Raw genomic sequence first — 23,455 nt, 5'->3', positions numbered from 1 at the left:
ATCTGGTAAAGAATGAAATATGACATTCATAGATAATGTAGTCCACCTGGGGTCATATTCTGTGCTAATTGGTATCAAATGATCCTTCCTGAAACTGTCATAAGCTAAACATATTATAGTTGGATCTTTATAATGAAATTAATACACACCAAACTCAGATGTGATGTGTGATTTGTATTTTGAAATAGTAATACTTTGATGTTAAGTTGTGTCATTTTGAACCAGTGATTTAAGTTCAATGAACCAATGATCTTTGGCTTATATGTATTGTATCCAAGCATTTGAAAAAAATAGTTAAGTGTTTTGAAAAATGTGCATTTTCATCATTGGTTGTGATTTATGTGTCTAAAGTTTTGAAAAATGACATGAAGGTTCTGTTATTAGTGCAAAAGTGATTGTACAAAACTGTAATACCGTGGCAATTCTTGTTGCATACATTTGCGATATTTCTTGATTCTCCATAGCGTGACCTGTATTTAAACGTACTACAAAAATGCAATATCTTCTAGTACCGTCGCCTTTTTCATAATATCCCACAGAATTTTTCCAATTCATTGGCAGAAGTCCATTGTTAGACAGCGTCATTTTGAGTATTTTTTAAATTAAATAATTTCTTTGAACGTCAAAAAAATACATCCTAATAAATAATGAGTAATTCATGAATGAGTTATAGAGGCGGAGAACGAAGTTGGTCACGTTAGTCAAACAGTGGTGACACAGATTACATCATGATGGGCATAAAACGCAGAGGTACGAAACTGAGCTGTCACAAACTCTAAGACGCGCCACCTTTAATTTTCAGTTCGTTCAACAGATTTTCGGGATATTTTCAATGGAGATTCATAAGGAGAAAAACAAAACGAAATCAAACAGCAGGTTTAGCAACATCAAGGTATGTATTATTATTATTATTAGTAGTAGTAGTAGTAGTAGTAGTAGCAGGCGTAGTAGTAGTGGTATTTATAGCACTGAATTGTTGGTAAATAAAAACACCACTTTGCGTTAAATTTCACTACGAGCTCACTTAATTAATTTGACAAAGTATTGATTAGAAAAATATTGTGCTGTAGTTGCGAAGTGTACAAACATGGGTGTAGCCTACAGTGGCGGTTCTACACTGAATTGCAGGCGAGACTCCCTCCCGTCGCCCCAAGCCATCCCCCCCCCCAAAAAAAAACATGACAAAACTTCACATTTCGTACACACCACACGTTTTATTGTAGTAATACTACATGTCGTTCCGTAACAGACCAATTTTTTCAAAAAATAAATAAACTACTCATACTCTGTAAATATACTCACGCAGTTGAAATTGACATCAAAAGACTGTTGGCTACAATATTACTCTTAAAAATTGCAAATTTAAATAAACATGCCCTAACATGCTAAATGTCTGTCATTAGACACTTTATTAATCTAATATAATGTAATCTAAGGGAGGAACAATTAGCTCCTTGGTTAATTTACTGCCTCAAATTATACGCTTTGTCACGTAACAGAGTTATAGCAAATGGAAAATGTCTTTTAAACTATCTACACATATGTAAATTACACTGGCTATTTACAGTATACTTTAAATATATTGGCTATAGCCAACATTAACATAAACAATGGAAATAAATAACTGTACAACTGCAACAGTTTTGTTGCAAAGCATAATTTTGTAGTTAAATTTAATTAGATCTCATGTTGTATACACTGCTGAAAAAACAATAGAACCCTGCCCAAAAATAATAGAAAATGTAATGGATTTAATGGTTTTAATGGGAATTGTATTGGTTTTAATGGTAAGTATAACAATGTCTGCTGGTATATGATGGATTCTATTGGTGGATGGGATGGTAAATCCTATTGGAAAAGTGCCCAAAACAAACTACAATAAGGAATTTTGTAATAGTTTCACTGGAAAAAAGTTAATGGTTCATATTGGTATTTAATAGAAACCATTAGAATTTCTGTGATGGTTTGTATATTAGGCTTTTATTGTGTTTTTTGTTAGCAAGGTAAGCATAGCAAGCATCATAAGCAAGAAGGCTAACAAACCTAAGAGTTAACGTTATACCACTAATTAACATAATGACATGAATACCTTAATCATACAGAGAGAACATTGTTGCATACCTTTATCTTTTGCCAATTTCTCCTCATCTTCTTTTCTTTTTTTTCCTAAATTGGGCACCTGACAGCTTAGCCTTTGGCCTTTTTCTGTCCATCGCTGTGTTTACTTTTGAATTTCGACAATCAATAGATTTCCCAACCCCCAACGCTGTCACTCACGACCAAAAGTCAAGACTAAACCCAATTCACCTCCACATCATAATCGTTTTTTATTACCTATTTTTATTAGCCATTTCACACAATTAAATAAATGAAAAAAGTGCAAATTATTGGTCTGTGTTTATAATATTTTGAATGAAATGTGCGTTATTTGTAAGAAAGTCAGGTGTCACTGACATAATTTAGCCCCCCTCCTTGTCCGCTTCATTTGGGAGAGGTGAACTGTACTCTGAATGAATGATATTCGGTACTTAAAAATCTCAATAACACCAAAAACCATCTACTTTCAATAGTAATTAGTGAATAAGAGTTTCAAAACTTCACAGTCAAAGATATGATCGTATTTTAATTTTAAAATATTATGCAATATATATTGATATTTATGAAAATCTCAATATAATCTGACCCTAATCAAATTACCGTTATTTACTCCCTCTAGTGGCTATCCTTGTGTAAATACACTTTTAGTAAACATTTTTCTCGATTTCTTTGGGGCATTTTTCAAATGACAAATAACATTTGCAAAACAGCTACTGTAATCCCCACACCATAATGTCACTTCTGCATAACAGAATATCATTTCTCATTGCTTCACACAGATTTCCAAATGTTTCATTACATGTATTCAAATGGTTTTGTACAGTTGTCACCATTTGGCATAATTTTCAGTCGCTTTATTCTTATTGGTCAAAATAGATCATGTAGTTTGCTGTTGTAATAGTTTTATGCCCAAAACTTTATATGTAAAGTGATCATTGTATTAGTCACCACATGCACCCAAGCTTTCAAAATGATTTAAAATATATTCCAGAAATTGCAGTGATACACCAAAGTACATGATTTTGTTGTTCTTATATTTCCATGTTGCTGGTTTTATGTTATGCAGCGTTGTGTGACCTTTGTGTTTGTTCTTGTACTGTGTCTTGATGTTTGAAGAAGTTATATGTGCATGCAAGTGCTTTCTTTTCAGGTGAACCTTACATACTGTAATGTAGAACCTGGCAATGTTGAAAATGGTGTCTTTGAAATGAATAATTATCAGTTTGCTAAAAAAAAAATGATCAGTCAGTGATAAGAAAGTGGGAACCAAGTGTTTTTCATCATTTTCAAGCTCAAGAGCATACCTACACTGACATACTGATAATACTGTATATCTCAGGGGTCATCAACATGGCGCACCAGGATTCCTCAAAAGGACCACATGAGTCACCCGCAGACCTGTTCTAAAAATAAGGTTAAGGTTAAGATTACTTTATTGTCATCAACAGCTTTATACAAGTGCAAAGTGTGATGAGACAACGTTTCCCCATGGCTCCGGTGCAACATCTAGTAACACTGAACAACACATACAACAGGGCAAAAAGCACTGTTAAAAAAAGCAAAAATAGCACAACACACCAGTGAGCAGCGCCTAAATTTAAAAAAAAAAAAATTATCCTGTAATTATTCTTCTTTAATCACATTTGCATTTATATAGATTTGAAAATGACAATATCTTAAAAAAAAGCATTTAAAACATGTTTATTATACATGAAGTTTGGATGTTTACCTTAAGAAGGACATTGCTGCCTTAGAAAAGGTGCAACGGAGTGCTATGAGAATGATTCCTGGTCTTAGAGGAATGTCTTACGAGGAGAGGTTAGCTGAGCTGAATCTGTTTAGCCTTGAGCAAAGGAGACTAAGGTGGGACATGATCCAGGTCTATAAGATTCTAACGGGTCTGGATGCTGTTCAGCCAAATGGCTATTTCAATATTAGTTTAAATACTAGAACTCGTGGCCATAAGTGGAAATTAGCGGGAGAACATTTTAAAACAAATTTGAGGAAGCACTTCTTTACACAGTGTGTAGTTAGAGTATGGAATAGTCTTCCTGCTAGTGTAGCGGAAGCTAAAACCCTGGGTTCCTTTAAATCAGAGCTAGATAAGATTTTAACAACTCTGAGCTATTAGTTAAGTTCTCCCCAAACGAGCTTGATGGGCCGAATGGCCCCCTCTCGTTTGTAAATTTCTTCTGTTCTGATATTCTTATGTTCTTATGTAGGGCATTTCAAACTGGTAGCCCTTCGTATGGCTCAGTACCCGTGAAGTAGGTCTCAGTTTCAAAAAGGTTGGTGACCCCTGGTATATCTGAACGTTTTCACTATCGTGCTTAAAATGATACTGATTGTACTTTTCATTTTGGTGGCACCGATTAATTCACTGGTGGAATTATTATCAGTTAATTGTTTTGGGCAAGTTACTGGCTTTTGCAGATAAACCATAGTGTTGTGCTATATGCATGAACTGTTTTGAGAAATGCCCTTACAGTCTTGAGAATGTTAAGTATGTTTCATGAAATGTGCCAAAGCAATTGAGAAAAACTGTAATGTCAAGGCAATATACTCAGGGCTAAAGTATGGGACACATAATCAGCACGCATTACATTGGTTTTCAGCATTGACTTCATTGTTTTACCACTGGATATCTGGTGAAATGTAGCATTATATGAAATATTGTAAGTATTATATAATTTTGCATAATTTTTCATGTTACTGCAGAGGTTTGCAGCAGTACTTTGTAGACTGATATTCATTCTAGTGCAGCACACTAAAGTCCTTTTTGCCTTCCCCTCCAGCTCTTTGTTCTTTGCCAGAGTCTGCTGCAGTTTTCTCAGCTGCTTCATTCTACCTATTTAAAGAGCTGCATCACCACCTTGGAGAAACGGTTTGGGCTCAGCAGTCAGTCCTCAGGTACCATCACCTCCTTAAACGAGGTAATGTACCAACCACAGGCCCTGGCACTCAAGTACTTCAAAGCTTGGTTTATGTAGAATTGCAGTTTGCAAAACAGCTAGTGTAATCCCCACACTATAATGTTACTTCTGCACAGCAGAACATCATTTCTCATTGCTTCACACACATTTCGAAATGTTTTACTACATACATGCAAATGGTTTTGTACATTTTTTGTACATTTGGCACAGTTTTCAGTAGCTTTAGTCTTCATTTTGTAGTTTCCTATTGTAATAATTATACACCCAAAACTATGGGTGCTGGTGTCAGTAGTATCAGTTTACTAAAGAAAAATGATCTGTCAGTGACAATGAAAAAGTGGGTACTAACTATTATTCATGGATAACCAATGCTGACTGTACTTTTAATTTTGGTTGCACTGCCTAATTCATTGGTGGAATTATTTGCTTTTAAGACATGAGTTAAGTTATAGGCTTATGCAGTAAACTATATTGCAGTGTTATATGCATGAACTCTTTTTAGAGTCATGAGAATGTTCCTAGGATCATCCTAGGAGCTATGTTGTCAGGGGCAATCACCCCTGGTAGGGTCTCCCAAGGCAAATTTGTCCTAGGTGAATGGCCAGACTAAATGCGGTTCATATTGGCCCCTATGACAAAGAAAATCAACGAGGATGTTACCTCGCCTGGACTGGCCTGGCCTGGAGCAGGAGCTCGTATGCAAGCGCCTGGTAGCTGGGCCTTTACCCATGGGGTTTCACTGGGCATAGCCTGAAGGGGTAACCCTGTGGGCCTACCACTTGCAGGGGGAGCTGTGGGGGTCAGGTGCAGTGTATATCACTGGCAGTCAAAGGCTGGGGCCTCAACGGACCAATCGATGGTTACCAGTTGGCTTGGTTGGCATTGCCAGCAGTGGGTGTTGGACTTTGTCACCGATTCTGTTCATAATTTTTATGGACAGAATTTCTAGGCATAGCCAAGGGGCAGAGGGGGTCTGGTTCAGGGGCCTTAGGATTGCGCCTTTGCTTTTTGATGATGACGTGTTCCTGCTGACTCCGTTGGCTGGTGACCTACGACATGTACTGAGGCAGTTTGCAGCTGAGTGTGAGGTGGTTGGGATGAGGGTCAGCACCTCCAAGTCTGAGGCCATGGTTTTTGATTGTAAAAGGATGGATTACCCTCTCTTAGGGCGTTTTTCCACCGCACCAGATACCGTACTTTCGGTACTTCCATAAAGTGCCAAAAGTTTGGTACTTCTTTCATGTCGGTTTTCCACTGGCATAAAAAATGGTACCGGCGCCAAATGACATCATCAGTCACCGCCCCTGACTGACAGCCCAAAATTAAAACTAACAGTTGAGGCTGGAAAATGTGGTTTATTATGTCAGCTTCTATAACAGTATAAGATTCAGTAAAATCCAAATCATGCTGCCATCAATTACGTTTATGTAGGTACACTTACTTTGGCTGATCAAAGCAGTAAGAATTAGCTTATTGCTAATTCGGTCTTTTGAAAGCAAACAAATTATTTAATTATGTTTTTTGATTTTCAAGCGGCATTGTTCGGTGTTTCGCGTGTGCCCCATTTCTTCCAAGCGGCTTGGTATTACGGTGTTCCGGGCAATTCAGTTTCCCTATGTTTCTCCTGTCTATCAGGAAATAATGTTTCCCCTAATATTAAAGCAAAGAGGTATGTGAAATGTCTGTAAATCACTCAGGTACATTATTACATGTGAATACAGTAGATTGTCACGCATAATATAGTCTTATAAGCAATACTATAGCGTTTTCATCAAGAAATACCTCTATCCAAGTAATTTCATTTATTATCTGTAAAAACAAAAAACACACAAAAGGCATGTGATGTTTAAAATTAATATATGGCTTGTTTACCTCGTAAAAAGACATGAAAACAACAGTGAAACCGTGTACAAATCAGCGCGCGACAGGAGAAACATAGGGAAACTGAACTGCTTGGAACGGCAAAAACTTTTTTATTTCGAGTCGTGCCATCCAAATCCCACTGGATCTGTTCATCCGACCATATGGCGATTAAAGCCTGTGTTTCCTCGTTTGTCCATTCTTCCATTTTACTTTTTTATATTTTTGTTTCTACTGCTTTTTATTTTGTTTCTCGCTGTGTATTTCAAAAGGTTGTATTTTGTGTTTCAGCGGCAGGCTATTTGCATAACCAATCGACAGCAAATACGTTTGCAAGTCCCACCCCAAAGTACCGAAGTACCAAAGAAGTACCCCAACTGGTTTGGCACTTTCGGTACTCGAGATTTCGGTACTGGTACTCGACCGGAAGTCAATGGAAAAGCGAAAGTACCGTACTTTGTGGGGTGGAAAAGCACCCTTAGTGGTGGATGAGTTGCTGCCCCAAGTGGAGGAGTATCTCAGGGTTTTGTTCACAAATGAGGGAAGAAGGGAGCAGGAGATCAGCATGCGGATTGGTGCAGCGTCGGCAGTAAGGTGGACACTGTACTGTTCTGTCATGGTGAAGAGTAAGCTGAGCTGGAAAGCAAGGCTTTCAATTTACCAGTCGATCTATGTTCCTACCTTTCCCTATGGTCATGAGCTCTGAGTAGTGACCGAAACAAGGAGATTGCAGATACGATCAGCAGAAATTAAGTTTCTCTGTAAGTTATCTGGGCACAGCCTTAGCGATAGGGTGAGGAGCTAGGACTTTGATCGGGAGGGGCTCAAAGAAGAGCTGCTGCTCCTCTGCATCGAAAGGAGCCAGTTGAGGTGGTTCAAGCATCTATCTAGGATACCTCCTTGATGGCTCCCTGGGGAGGTGTTTCGGGCATGCTGGGAATGCCTTGGTATTCCCCTGGAGAAGCTGGAGGAAGTGGCTGGTGAATGGGAAGTCTGGGCATCCGTGCTCAGACTGCTGCCCCATGACCCGACCCCAAATAAGCAGCAGAGAATGGATGTAGAATATTAATTAGAATGTGCCTAAGCAATTAAGAAAACTTGTAATGCTTGAGTTACATTGTATTTGCATATTTAGCAGACACTTGTGTCCAAAGGAATATACACTATATGGCTAGACATATTGGGATGCCAGTACTTATTAGAGGAACTGACAAACTCATTAATAATTATACATTTATGCAATTTCCAGCAATAATCTCTGGGTGAAGGAACGTAGGAGGAACGGAGCAAGTTTATGACTTTCATCTTAACGGCATCAGTTTGCTGAAGTAAAGAAATTATTTATAAATTATCTTGGGTTAAAATGTAGAACTGAAGTGTTCAAACAAGATTTTTTGTTTGATTGTAAATTGATCTATATGTTAAAATTTATTATTTCACATTCATATTTATTATATCACATTCATATTTACTAGATTTAAAGATATATGTCAATAGATTGAAAGAATCATCCAAATATCCTTGAATAAGTCATAGATGTCTTTAACACCCATCCAATTTCCTAACTCTTAATCAGTGCAGGATTGCAGTGAACCTACAGCCTATCGCATTTAGCACATATTGCAAGCATCAGGATACCATGAATGGGATATTCATCCATTACAGGGTACACACTCAGGCACTCAAACATATGCTAAGGGAAAATTAAGGGCATAAATTTACCTAAACACATATTTTGGGATTGTGGGGGGAAAATAAAATGCTGGCCAGAAACCCATGCAAACTCCATGTACACAGAGCCAAGGATGGAAATCAAACCCACAAACCCCAGAGGTCTGAGAATATAGTAGTATCCACTGAAGGACCGTGCCATTTTTATGTCATCCACATAATTTCTTGAAATGTATTGTATGAAATATAATAATATATAAAACAGGCTTATAGGCTAATGCTAGCGAATTATCCCATTACATTTGCTATATATGGTTTTCACATTTTGACACTTAACTGATAAGTCTCTTCCTTCAGGTGGGGAATTCACTGCTAATCGTGTTTGTAAGTTACTTTGGGAGGCGTGTCCATCGGCCACGTCTCATCGGGCTGGGTGGCCTGCTTATGTCCATAAGCGCAATGATGCTGGCTCTGCCTCACTTCCTCTCGCAACCTTACACATACAATTCTGTTTTACTAGGTAAGAATTAGCATACTGCCTAAAGTAGTACTGGAGTAGGAAAATTTGATGTGTACTATATAACTCATCAAATACCTGATTGACATCATGTTTTTATCCATGGCTAATCCAATGCTTAAATGGAACTGCAAATTTGATAATCAGGGTTCCCAAGTTATGTGAATCATTCATAGCAACACTATAGTTAATTGAGCTATTATGTACGGAAGCCCTGAAGGGCAAAACACACAAACAAATTTGAAAACATGCCAGCAAAAGTGAAAAACACAACAGCAAATTCAAAAACACGCCAGCAAAAGCGAAAACACAACAGCAAGTTCAAAAACACACCAGCAAAAGCGAAAACACACCAGCATTTATGAAAACACAACAGCAAAAATGAAAACACAACAGCAAATTAGGAAATACACCAGCAAAAGCGAAAACACAACAGCAAATTCAAAAACACACCAGCAAAAGTGATATCATTACTTATGTGAAATGTGTATCAAACCCACAGTTCCTTACAATCAATAATGGGCCATTTTAAGGCAAGATGCAACAGCATCTTCAGCAAGCAAGACTTAATGTAGAGCAGGGGTGCCCACACTTTTTCAGCTTGCGAGCTACTTATAAATGACCAAGTCAAAATGATCTACCTACTATAAAAATGCAAAACATATATTTATTTATATATATCCCAAGTATTCTTTATTATTATTATTATTATTAATAATTTTCCTTTGGGATAAAGTATTTTTTAATTGAACTGGGATTTTAGTTCCTTCACCTTTTTCTTTCTTAGCTCACTTTTCAGAGGAAAGTTAATGTCATAGTTTTTATGAACTGTCCGAAAATACCGCTCCACATTTCCCTTCTTTGGAATAGCAGTGGTACACTGACAAATGAAGCAAACGCAATTCGAATATGACATTGTGAAAAAAAACTCCTCCTTCCATTCCTTATGGAAGTGGTAGGTTTTTGGCTTCTTACTTGGTCCAGCTCCCCCATTCATTTTTATACCCTTTTTTAAGTTCAGTAGAAATAAATTGGAGTGAAATCTACCCACTCTACCCTTGCGACCGACCAGTAGATCGCGATCGACGTATTGGGCACCCCTGATGTAGAGTATGCGTGACTTTGTTCCGAATGTACTTTTTCAACTTCAGGAAAAGTAGGTTTGTGTTGCATGTTCATAATCACCAAGAGCCACTTCATTCTGCATGCTCGTGTAATGCAAACATGTCTTCAAGCACAATGTGCACCTTAATAAAGACCCCAACGACCCCCCATAGTATGGGCAAAACATTTTCCCTTTCTTCATGTATTGCCCATGTAAGGTGCCGGGACACTGATTGACAGGCTCCCTGACCAATCAGTAACAAGTAGGTACATACCCTTTCCATTTTCAGTGCCGCTAATGTTGTAGTGTTTCACTTTGCTGGCGTGTTTTCGCTTTTGCTGGCGTGTTTTCGAATTTGCTGTTGTGTTTTCATTTTTGCTGTTGTGTTTTTGAATTTGCTGTTGTATTTTCGCTTTTGCTGGTGTGTTTTTGAATTTGCTGTTGTGTTTTCGCTTTTGCTGGTGTGTTTTTGAATTTGCTTTTGTGTTTTCGCTTTTGCTGGTGTGTTTTCACTTTTGCTGGCGTGTTTTTGAATTTGCTGTTGTGTTTTCATATTTGCTGTTGTGTTTTTGCTTTTGCTGGTGTGTTTTCACTTTTGCTGGTGTGTTTTTGAATTTACTGGTGTGTTTTCGAATTTGTTTGTGTGTTTTCCCCTTTAGGGTTTCCGTAGTTGTGTATTAAGGGCTCACAATGACTTCTGTGTTTGCTAATAGAAAAGAAAGAGCTGTGCATACCTCGAACAAACTTCTCTGAAACCAGCACCTGTGGACAACAGGATTACCAGCAGCTCACGGACACCAACATTATGTGGAAAATTATGACTATTGCTCAACTACTCTTTGGCATTGGTTCTGTGCCAATCCAGCCTTTCGGCATTTCTTATGTGGATGACTTTGCTGGACCCAGGAATGCCCCGCTTTATATTGGTAAACTACTTATTAAACTACTTCTACTTCTTTACAGTAGAAATACACACTACTTTGCATTGATTATATAAATTTATTTTGTTCTGTTTCAGCTGTTCTTTTCGCTGTGTCTGTGTTTGGCCCAGCCTTTGGATTTCTTCTGGGCTCTGTGATGCTGAAGATTTATGTTAACATTGATAAGCCTGAACCAAGTAATACTTCATTTCCTACAATATACTACTTTAAAAATGGGGTTCCAAATGACAACATCACAGCTCATGCACCTCACACAAAATTGCTGTCATTCTGCCCTCAATTTCAAATTGAAGCAAAACAACATTGTTAGTTTGTGTTTCTTACTAGTGAAATATCTGGTCTGACTTTTACAGGTAGTCTTTTGGAGCTGAAACTGAGTGACCAGCGCTGGGTAGGCGCTTGGTGGCTGGGTCTGCTGGTCTCCTCAGGGTGCTTGGCTCTTACTTCTTTGCCCTACTTTGCTTTTCCTCGGGAGATGCAGGTAGATGCTCCTCTTTTTACGCTGAAATATTTTTTTTTAATCAGATGATAGAAACTTGTTTCAATGCTCTATGGCTAGTGAATATATTCCCTGAAAAGGAATCCTTATAGCAAGGTGTATCTGCATTTGCATTATAATATACAGTCACCTAAAGGATTATTAGGAACACCTGTTCAATTTCTCATGAATGCAATTATCTAATCAACCAATCACATGGCAGTTGCTTCAATGCATTTAGGGGTGTGGTCCTGGTCAAGACAATCTCCTGAACTCCAAACTGAATGTCAGAATGGGAAAGAAAGGTGATTTAAGCAATTTTGAGCGTGGCATGGTTGTTGGTGCCAGACGGGCCGGTCTGAGTATTTCACAATCTGCTCAGTTACTGGGATTTTCACGCACAACCATTTCTAGGGTTTACAAAGAATGGTGTGCAAAGGGAAAAACATCCAGTATGCGGCAGTCCTGTGGGCGAAAATGCCTTGTTGACGCTAGAGGTCAGAGGAGAATGGGCCGAACTGATTCAAGCTGATAGAAGAGCAACTTTGACTGAAATAACCACTCGTTACAACCGAGGTATGCAGCAAAGCATTTGTGAAGCCACAACACGCACAACCTTGAGGCAGATGGGCTACAACAGCAGAAGACCCCACCAGGTACCACTCATCTCCACTACAAATCAGCAGCTCAGAGTAATGCTGTGAGATCTCGCGAGAGCTGTGCGTAATCCAACATGGCAGCGTCCTACTAAAAAAAAAAAAACAAAACAAAACTTACTTCGATAGCCAACTTAACCAAGCCAAAATATTAATAATAGTATTTATAGTACTTTATCGGATAAATAAGTTCAGTCATTTACATCCTGGACGAAGAAAGCTTGGAAGATTTACAGGATTACGTGGACGAGTGTTACGAACGACTCATCATGAAGAAGAACCAAGCGACTCCGTCCACGAAGAGAACACGCTCGGACTGTACCTCAAACAGCCCCTCAAGTAGCCCTTCATCGCCTGATAAGGAATACGGAGATATCCTAGAGTCCATTAACAACAAACTTTCCAGTTTTGACGCCCGACTGGCACTTGTAGAAATCCTACACAAGGAATTTCAAGCATTACGGGAATCTCTGGAGTACAGTCAACAACAGGTGGAATCGCTAGCATCTGAAAACAAGATTCTCAGAGACTCCGTAACATCCCTCACGGAAGGTATGGCGAAACTCTCCACAGAACATAAGCGCATGAAAGAGTCCCTGCTTGATATTCAAGCAAGAAGTATGCGGGACAATTTAGTGTTCGCCGGAATTCCGGAGCGCGCAGAGGAAGACGCAGAAGCTACCATCAGAAACTTCATGCAACAAGAACTTAAACTTCCTCGGGACACCGTCAACAACATCACGTTTCATCGGGTCCACCGCATAGGAGGGGTGAGGAAAGAAGCTCAGCGTCCAAGACCTATCGTGGCCAAGTTTGAACATTTCAAGCAAAAGGAACTGGTGAAAAGCCGAGGCAGGGAGCTCAGAGGAACGGACTTCAGCGTCAACGACCAATTTCCCAAAGAAATCCTGGATCGTCGCAGAATCCTGTTCCAGCTCAGGAAAAAATTCATTGCGGAGGGAGCCCGAGCTGTCATCGCGGTAGACAGACTGTATGTTAATGGACAACTATTTCGCGACCAGAACACCACTGCTTGGCTCTACTGAAACCACTTCCGACTAAGGTAACACGCATTTAACAAACTGACTTTAAAGTTTGGCAGTTAATACAGGTTTTTAGCGCACGCCGCACACTAGACGGCTTTGTCTAAAGACTATTAAGGCTGGTTCACTTTATATCCCTTACTGTTCCTCAACCCCCTTGTTTAATGTCTCACTACAGTCGCAGTTGTTGTTGTTGTTGTTATTGTTATGGCCATCATTGTCAATTTGGTTGTTATGTTAATTGTTGCATATCGATATTGACGCTCAAAAATGTTTTATCTGGAAGCAGTCTACCAGATACTATACACCCACACCGACACGTAGGTAGTCACACACTAGCATGCATAGATGCCCACTCAAACATACACGCACCCCCTCATCTTAACATCACACATGTATGCATTCATACACTCACATATACACATGCCCACTCAAGCTCAGACAGATCTCCTCACCTTAATAACACACATGTAGGCATTCACACATTGATATTTGCACACACACTAATCCTGACATATTCAGACTCATTCACAAAGAGTCTTTCACATACACACACATCCATCCATTTTAACATTAGATTGCACTCAGGGGGTCTAAGTTAGGACAGCATGAATTCACTACGCTTTGTCACTTGGAACGTGCGTGGTATTGGCTCAATTGCTAAGAGACATAAAATCTTAGAATATCTAACAACATTACAGGCAGACATTGTCCTACTGCAGGAAACTCACTTAGCCAAAACAGGACAGTGTACATTAAATTCACCGGAATTTCCACACGTATACTTAGCTAGTTATAATTCAAAACAGAGAGGTGTAGCAATTTTAATCAACAAAAGAATATGTTTCAACTGTAAAGACACTATCGCAGACCCAGAAGGTAGATTCATAATTATTAAAATTTCAGCATATAACAAAGAGATATGTATTGCCAATATATACGGTCCAAATAGTGATGACTCCTCCTTCTTCCACCACCTTTTTGCTGAAATATCATCGAACTCAGACACAGAACTTATACTGGGAGGGGACTTCAACTTAGTACTTAACCCAGAATCTGACAGACGTAGTACAGCAGCTAGTTACCGTACTTGCCAATCATCTGAAACAGTAAAACAATATATGAATGATTTCGGCCTATGCGATGTCTGGCGTACTTTTCACACCACGCTCAGAGAATACACGTTTTTCTCACCAGTCCATCATTCTTACTCCCGGATAGACTTTTTTCTTACGAGCAATACAGTTATGAAAGATATATCTGACACACAAATTCACCCTATAACAATCAGTGACCACGCACCTGTCACTATGACGGTCACTGTAAAAGTTAGTGCACCACCTTTTAAACGGTGGAGACTGAATACATCATTACTAACGGACTCAGAGTTTCTAGAAGTTATTAAAAAAGATTGGACAACATTTATTGAAACAAATGACCTGCCAGGTATCTCTGCGTGCATTCTCTGGGAGACAGCAAAGGCTGTAATACGAGGCAGAATAATTTCATATTCAGTACATAAAAAGAAGAAAGAAAAAGCACTCGAAACTGAACTAGAACAGAAAATTAAAACTTTGGAATCAGCACATGTTGCCTCCCAAGAAAAACACCTTCTCAATGACCTGAGAAAAAATAAAATTAAATTGCAAGAATTAAGAGACAAAAAAACTCAGTTTTACATACAGAGATTACGCTTGGACAATTTTGAACATAGTAATAAATCAAGTAAATTTTTAGCAAACCAACTAAAACAGAATAAGGAGAAGGCAGCAATCTCTTCAGTTACAGACCCCAATGGGAAGGCAACTCATAGCCTAGGAGAGATAAATAGGATATTTAGGGACTTCTATAAAAAATTATACTCACCTGATATTAATCCAACCAATTCTGAAATAGAAGAGTTCTTAAATAACATCGACCTACCAATATTAAATAATGAACAAATAACGGCATTAGAGTTACCTCTCTCAATAGTGGAACTTCATGATGCACTACAATGTATGCCTAACGGGAAAGCCCCAGGTCCAGATGGATTTCCAGCAGAATTCTACAAAACATTTTGGCCTCTGCTAGCACCACTCTTCCATAGAATGGTTATAGAAATTAAAGAAACTGGCAGCATCCCTCCAAATATGAATTGTGCAGACATTAACCTGCTCCTCAAACCTGACAAAGATCCTGCTCTCCCCTCTAGCTACCGACCAATATCACTTATAAATGCGGACCTTAAAATCATAAGCAAGGCACTGGCTAGTAGAATTGAAAAAGTGACACCTTATATAATACATCCAGATCAAACGGGTTTCATTAAAGGCAGACAGTCCACTAACAACATGAGGAGACTAATTGGCGTAATAGACTACTGCAACATTCAAAATAAGGAAGCCATAATCATGTCATTGGACGCAGAAAAGGCTTTTGACAGGGTCAACTGGAAATTTCTAATGGCAACCTTACTAAAATTTGGATTTCGTGAGAACTTCGTAACCTGGATTAAAATTTTATACAGTTCACCTAAAGCCTGTGTAAAAACGAATGATCAAATCTCCCCAAGCTTCACTCTCAGAAGGGGCACTAGGCAAGGTTGTCCACTTTCTCCATCACTATTTTCTATATTTATTGAACCATTGGCAGCAGCAATTCGGAATAATAATAATATCAAAGGTATTCAAACAGCAAGTATATCCCATAAAATTAGTCTTTATGCAGATGATGTATTACTTTTTCTTCAAAATACACAGGGTTCCCTCAGGGAGACGATAAGAATTATAGATAAATTCTCCTCCATATCAGATTACTCTATTAATTGGAACAAGTCGACTACTCTTCCAATATCTTGTGACTTCCAGTCCAATCCAACTATCCCACTTCAATCTGGGAACATTAGATATCTGGGTATTAACATTTCTGCCAAGCTGTCAGATCTGACGCGATTAAATTATAGTCCGCTGCTTAAAAAGATAGAAGATGACCTTGCACGGTGGAACAATCTACCCACATCACTTCTGGGAAGAGTAGCTACAATCAAAATGATGATCCTACCAAAAATTAACTACATGTTCTCAATGGTTCCGAGTCAACCTCCGCGGACTTGGTTTAAATCATTGGACTCCTTAGTTTCAAAATATCTATGGAAATCCAAACCACCACGAATAAGTTTAAAAACTTTACAGAAATCCAAAAACTGTGGGGGTTTGGAGCTTCCCAATTTCTACAACTACTTTCTTGCCAATAGATTGATATATGTCCTAAAATGGACTACGCAAAATAACTTAGACCTTAACTGGTTGGATATTGAGCAAACTTTCTGTAATGATATTCGAGTCGAGGACCTGCCATTTATCAGTCATATACTTAAACGACATTGCTGTTTTAAGAGCATCAACATCAGCACATCGCTGACAGCCTGGTGGGAATTTCTTAGAATAAACCAAACTTCAGTGGTCCCATGCAAACTGACACCCATCTGGAACAACCCTGACATCCTGTTAAATAAAAAAGTGATAAACTTCCTGGCTTGGCATAATAAAGGAATCAAGCGCCTCGAACATATAATCCAAGACAATTGCATGATATCATTTGACAAAATTACAGAAACTTATAACATTGAGAAAAACAAATACTTAGAATATCTTCAACTTAAATCAATAATACACAATAGATGGTGCCGTAAGCAATTAGATCTGGAGCTTTCACCTAAAATAGCAAACTTCTTAATAACTCCAACTAAAAAACTACTGTCTAGGATTTACGTGCATCTAGCAGAATCTGATACAACTCTCTCACTCCCTACCCACAAATGGGAAAGGGATTTACTTATCAATCAAGACACTAACTTCTGGAGGCAAATTTGCTTGAATACCTTTCGAATGAATCGGAACTCCAACCTGCAGCTTTTACAATACAAAATTTTACACAGAACACACTACACAGGGCAGAGGATGTTCCAGATGGGTATCAGAGATACTGACATATGCCTAACTTGTAAGACGGATGCACCAGATAATTACCTGCATGCTTTCTGGTATTGCACACCGGTCAACGAATTCTGGCAAAGGATTTGTGAAGACTTATCGACACACCTAGGGCATCCCATCCCACCCTCCCCCTCACTCTGCCTGCTTGGGGACCTCACTGACACTAATATGGACATGAATAGATCTTGCATGCTTCTCACAGTACTAACCATTGCTAAGAAAACAATCCTTCTGAACTGGAAGTCAAAAGAGAATTTAAACATAAATCTGTTCAAAAATCTACTCTGGGATCATGTTTCCATGGAGAGGATGTCTGCCTGTAAGAAAAATCAATTGATCGATTTTGAAGACAGTTGGACTCCAATAATGAATTTTTTAACGTAATGTCGTCAGGGGTGGTGGGGCCTTGCCGTCACCGTCCCGGGTTGGGGGCTGGGGGTGGGGGGGCTGGGTTGTTGGGGTCCTCTGGTGTTTCTCTTGGCTGAGGGCGTGTGGTCAGTGACTCTGGGTGGCCGCTGGCCTGGCCTGGTGGGGGCGGTGCGGGGGGTGGGGGGGTTCTGCCCCCGCGGGGTGGGTGGCGCGCTGGGGGGGGATCGGGGGGTGGGGCCTCTGGGTTCCGCCTGGGCCGCTGCGCTGGGGTGCGTGGGTTTGGGGGGGTGGGCTCTATCTGCTGGGGCCGCTGCTCCGGCTCCCGGGCGGGTGGTCGCCCGCATGCTGGGGGGCCTGGTCTGCCCGGGCCCGTTGCCTGGTGGGGACGGGTCGTTGTCTGCCGTTGGCGATTCCGGCGCGGGGCCCTCGGGCGCTGTGGGGTGGTTTGGGGGGGGCGGTGGGGGGAGCCTCTGCCTCGCCTGGGGGGGGGCCTGGGGTGGCCGGGGGGCGGGGGTCACCCCGCCTGGCTGGTCCGGCTCCCCGTTTGCCGGGGGGGTCTGGGGTTGTCCCGTCCTTGGCCGCTAGCTGGGGTCTCATCGGGCGTGGTGGGGTGGGTCTCTCCCGGTCTGCGCCTGGGGGGGGGGGGGGGCGTTCCCTGCTGCTGGGCTGCCTGTGCCGCCCCTGAACACCTCGGTTGGCCGTCCCTGCCGGCTGTGCGGGGTCAGGGATGGGGACTAATCGGGGCCAGTCGGGGATCTGGCCCCGGTGCCGGGGGGGGCCCACTCCTGGCACGCCCTTATTGCTCCCCTGGGTCCAACACCACATTTCACACAACACTAGGGCCTTGAGGGGCGGTGGGGAGGTGCGCCGAGACACTGCCCCTCAATTTTTACTTACATGTTAGACACCACATGACACTAGGGCTGAGGAGGTGGGTTGAGGCAGGTGGGGCTCTGCCGTCTGCCAGCGGTGGGGTGCCCATGCCTCAACTGCTCGCCCACTTTTTGCACCTTAGTCATATACGCAGTCCATATTACATTAGGGCCTTGGGGGTGCGGGGAGGGGGATGGGGGACTCTGCCATCTGCCAGTGGTGGGGCCCTCATACCCGAACTGCACCCACTAATTTTAATGCATAGTAGACATAAACACACAACTCTCTCACACATGTACATGCACACTTCACACCAACATGGGTCAGGGAGGGGATGGGGGCTGAGGGGCCCCCCCTAACTCTCTGTCTCTGGCCCTGTGCTGGTGGGGTGGCCCGCCGGGGGGAAGACCCATCATGGGGGGGTTCGGGTGGCCCTGGCGGGTGCGGGCGGCCTCCTCTCTTGGGCCGCGGGCCGGGTGGTGCTTGGCTCTGCTGCGCCGTGGTGGGGCCCTGGCGGGCGGTCCGGGGAATCTTGGGACGCTCTGGGCCCTGCTAGGCGGATTGGGGGGTTCGGTCTGGGCTGGGCGGGGTGTCTGCCGCTCCCCGGTCGCCGCGGGTCCGCTCCCGGGTGGGGGGGGGGCTCTTTGTATGGGCCCCCCTTGGATCATCCTGCAGTGTTGGGGGGGAGGCGTGCCGGGTCGCTGCGGTGGGCGGCGGCCCGTCCTCCCGGGGGACGGGCTGGGGGGGCTGGGGCTCCCCCGGTGTGTGGGGGGCCGTCCGCCGGGGGGTGGGGGGGGTGGTCCCGGTGGGTGGGGCCCTTCGGCCCTGGACCCGCCTGCCCCGGTGGGGTGGTTGCGGGTGGGGCTGGGGGGCTCGCCGCCCGTCCTCCCTCTGCGGGCCTCCCTGTGCGGGGGTTGGCGCCCCCTTAGTCCCTCGCGGGCTCCCTCTCGGGTTGGGCGGGTGGTTGTCTCTGGGATGCGTGGCTGTGGGCCCTTGTGCCGGGGGGGCAGTAGGGTGGCTTCGGTTGCCTGGTTCTCCTGCCTTCGCCTTGGGCCTGGGGGGGGGGGGGTTGCTGCCGCCTCCCCTGACGGCATTAAATGCCAGCACATCCAATGACAAATCAGCTCACACCTACACTTGCACATGCATACAAGACTGGTTGAGCGATCAATATCATTATTATTATTACTTTTTAGGGTATGTTATAGATTTAGGAATTGAAATATACATATATAACGGTACGATTACGTGTGTGTATGCTACATATATATAATACCGATTTGTATTAATTATTATTAGTATCACTGATGTTGTTATAATTCTTGTTGTTTGATGAGTGTTATGTTTCTTATGGTTGTTTGTATTCTGTATTCCCCTATACTTCATCTTTTTTCCATCCCGCCTACATTATTAGTGTTATTATTTCTGTATACCTTTTTTTTTTTTTTTTTTTTTTTTTTTTTTTCTTTTCTCTCTCCCCCTCTCCCCATGGTGATTGATGTCTGTTATTGTTACGCTGTTGTTTTTGTACCCCCCCTGTTTTTCTCCTTTTCCACGGTACTGGTGAGTTCGGAGCGGCCACAATCTTTACTCTTGAATGTAATGTAAAATAAAGTTGCCCTCCGAAGAGGGGGGGTGGTGGTGGGCAATAAAAAAAAAAAAAAAAAAAAAAAAAAAAAAAAAAAAAAAAAAAAAAAAAAAAAGATAATTGCATTAATGAGAAATTGAACAGGTGTTCCTAATAATCCTTTAGGTGAGTGTATAACTGCTATAATTGAGCTTTTGTGCATTAGGTATTATTTCACCAATAAACATATTACCTCTCAGGCAAGCAAAGCTGAAGTGGACATTTTTACTGAAGATTCAGAGAAGCCAAATATGACATTACTGGAATTCTTGAAGAGTAAGCAAGTAACCAACATTACTGCAATGTTGTTAAATACTTCAGGATGTTACTACTTCAAGTACATGTTGTCGTTGACTTATGATCTGTGCGCTGTACGATCATCTTACACCTGTTCCAAGACAGCAAATGTGGCCATGACTGTGCTGCGTCTGGCAGCGCGAGTGCTGCCAAGCATGTGTGTATGACAGTTTCCACCCAAACTGCTGGCAGCATGAGCATCCCCACGAGACGCTCATTCATTCATCTCATGCTCAGTCTACTGTTCATAGCAGTCACAGTACAGTATACATTCGTATCCATTTGCACCTTAGCAGCTTAAACAGTGATAAAAAGTTTATAACAATAATGAACTAAGAAAATACTGATAAAAAAAACACCAAACAGTATGACTTAAAGATGATATAATTTTATTACACAGTATACTATACATGTGATAATTTTTGCATACTGTATAAAAAAGGGCTGACTTACAGCCAAATTGACTTTGACCGATCATGGTCGCAAGTAGATGACAACCTGTATTTGGAATTTTTCATCCTTATTTTAAACTATTTTTGCTTTTTACCAGATAAAAGGTTTTTTTGTGTTGTAAGACAAAAATATTCATATACTGTATGTTGTGGTGAGCTGCAGGATCAATGGACTTATTAAGAAGGTGGTACTTATTAGAAAATGTGCATACAAAGCTGTTTGTAAAGGGGCGATTGTTGAGGGGCTGTATAGTCTGCTGGTCTGCTGGCTGCAGTCAAGGCATGGCTTTTTTCGAGGGGTGGTATGGCCATTGCAGGGCTACAGCTAGTCTGTAGGCATCAGCCAAAGGCTTAAGGGGGTCTCCCTTTTGGCTCATGAAGGAGCTCCCTGAATGAGGAGCCAACAGCAGCTGTTGTTTTGTATGTACAGTTTGTATGTGCAATTGTACATTTCTGTTTCTAATCCATTCCAGTGTTTCCTCGGCTCTTTGTAAAGCTTCTGGTGAGCCCATTTTTTCTACTGCTGGTCTTGGCCCAGTGCTCCTTCTCATCTGTGATTGCAGCTCTGTCCACCTTCCTCAATAAGTTCCTGGAGTGCCAGTATCATGCCCCAGCCAGCTACACCAGCCTTTTGATTGGTGAGCACAAAGATCATGTCAAAAGATATGCTCAGGACGAATGTTATCCTCAAAGCTTAGGATTCTGTTTCTTTCAGATATCTCTGTTCTACTGTTGAATATCAACCCAAGTACACTACATTCTGCTATATTCTCCATTTAGACAACACAGCATACCCTTAATCATAAAGAACTTAAATCAGTTTTGTTAGAACACAACACTGTTTTCTGCCCCTGGCAGTTGCTCTTCAAGACAATCATATGTCTCATCCCATGTAGGGACAATGAACCTGCCAGCAGTTGCTATAGGGATGTTGCTGGGTGGTGTAATTATGAAATACAGCAACATGTCCCTCAAGGCCATACCCAGGTTCTCCTTAGCCATGATCTTAATCTCCACCCTTCTCTGTGTGCCAATCTTCTTCATGGGTTGTGCCACACAAAGGATTGCCAGTGTCAACTGGAACATTACAGATCATTTTGGAGAGGAAAGGTAGGTCAGCATTTTGTTCTATGGGCCTTGATTGTCATAACTGGTACATAATAATTACAACTGTTTGGTCACTCACTACTTCATATGGTACAGTAATCAGACTGAAGTGTTTCTTTTTTGAAAATCCCAAAATAAGTTAACTTCTGTAGCTACAATGTTGGAAGAATCTGAATGGTGCAATGGTGCATAATCTGAATGGCGGAAAATATTAATCAAATATGAAGTAACCACAGAACAGGCCGCGTTCGCGTCAGGTGGTCTGCAACTTCAGCAACTGTGCATTGAAAAACATATAACACATGGTTTGGAGTGTATTATTCCACATATACCATGGTTACTGAACACCTGGCTTACATGTTTGCACATAAGAGGTAGCCGTCAGGCTTAGCAGCAGGCAATTTTGAAGTAACAACTGACTTATGGTCTTAGCAATGGACTCTTTTTTAAATAAAGATGGTGGCTTGGTGTTATATATAAGTAAAATATTTAATAGTAGTTGCCTTGGGCGATATCTAATTTTTATTCCGTCCAGACATTTTACCTCAATATACAGTATTTTGACTGTATTTTAAAAACAATGCTATTTTGGCATTTTGAGATCCCCCAAGATGCAGTTTCACTGAACAAAAATATGGCGATATGCTGTGGTGCTACTATATCGCCCAAACCTAAACATTATTCCTAATAATAAATACATTTTCGGTTCCTAAAAATCAGGGCTGTGGAGTCGGTAGATAAATGCTCCGACTCCGACTCCGACGTTTCTAAATCTTCCGACTCCGACCCCCCGACTCCGACTCCTCTGTATGTATATACTATGCTAATGTATTTTCTACATCCATTGAAGGAAAGGAAGGCAACATACATGTCATTTCACCACAGAACTACTGGCTAGGAAGCCAACACTCTACTATAATTCCAGATTAAAGATGATTTTTCCGGTGTTTGACGCGTGATGACTCGTTGAACGGCCGAAAAATTGGCAGTGCATCTGTAAATGTATGGGGGGCTTTAGGCTAGGTTCACAGTTCCCTGTAACAGTGGAACGCGACACAATGGAAAGCGGTGCCGCACCTTACCTGTGCATTACATCCCATAGAGTGACGCATACAGTCAATGAAAAGCATGCTTCATGGTTACTTGACATGTTCGTTTTGTGGTAACATTATGCACTGCATGCATTGGGCTTTATTCTTACAGCAGAGAAGTAGTTCATTATGACTGTTTGTGAATTGGGACATTTCAACTTACTTTTTTAATTCCCATTTAAATTTATTAGGAGTCGGAGTCGGAGTCGGTTAACTTTTTGCCGACTCCGACTCCAGGTACCCAAAATTGTCTCCGACTCCGACTCCTTGAATCCGACTCCACAGCCCTGCTAAAAATTAATATCTGTGAAATAAAATATGAGAAATGCATAATATGGAGTTAATTTTGTGCCAAACTTAT

General features: G+C 41.4%; 1 protein-coding gene across 3 annotated transcripts in view; it reads left to right on the top strand.

Moving 5' to 3' along the window:
* Nucleotides 1-723: 723 nt before the first annotated feature.
* The window catches only part of LOC111840518 (solute carrier organic anion transporter family member 2A1-like), a 41,461-nt gene continuing 18,729 nt past the window's right edge, over nucleotides 724-23,455 (top strand). For 2 of the 3 annotated variants that reach the window (XM_023805441.2, XM_023805440.2), the window contains exons 1-9: nucleotides 724-892; nucleotides 4,893-5,030; nucleotides 8,919-9,081; nucleotides 10,897-11,109; nucleotides 11,202-11,300; nucleotides 11,478-11,605; nucleotides 20,348-20,423; nucleotides 21,370-21,534; nucleotides 21,793-22,006. In XM_023805441.2, coding sequence (XP_023661209.2) covers nucleotides 833-892; nucleotides 4,893-5,030; nucleotides 8,919-9,081; nucleotides 10,897-11,109; nucleotides 11,202-11,300; nucleotides 11,478-11,605; nucleotides 20,348-20,423; nucleotides 21,370-21,534; nucleotides 21,793-22,006 — 1,256 coding nt within the window. In that variant the 5' untranslated portion in view covers nucleotides 724-832. Of the gene's footprint in view, nucleotides 893-4,892; nucleotides 5,031-8,139; nucleotides 9,082-10,896; nucleotides 11,110-11,201; nucleotides 11,301-11,477; nucleotides 11,606-20,347; nucleotides 20,424-21,369; nucleotides 21,535-21,792; nucleotides 22,007-23,455 lie in introns of those variants that run through there. The other variant, XM_072699851.1, reaches the window with a different exon arrangement.

The sequence above is a fragment of the Paramormyrops kingsleyae genome, chromosome 15 (genome assembly GCF_048594095.1).
Source record: "Paramormyrops kingsleyae isolate MSU_618 chromosome 15, PKINGS_0.4, whole genome shotgun sequence".
NCBI lineage: Eukaryota > Metazoa > Chordata > Actinopteri > Osteoglossiformes > Mormyridae > Paramormyrops > Paramormyrops kingsleyae.
This window is presented reverse-complemented; position numbering and strand designations above follow the sequence as displayed.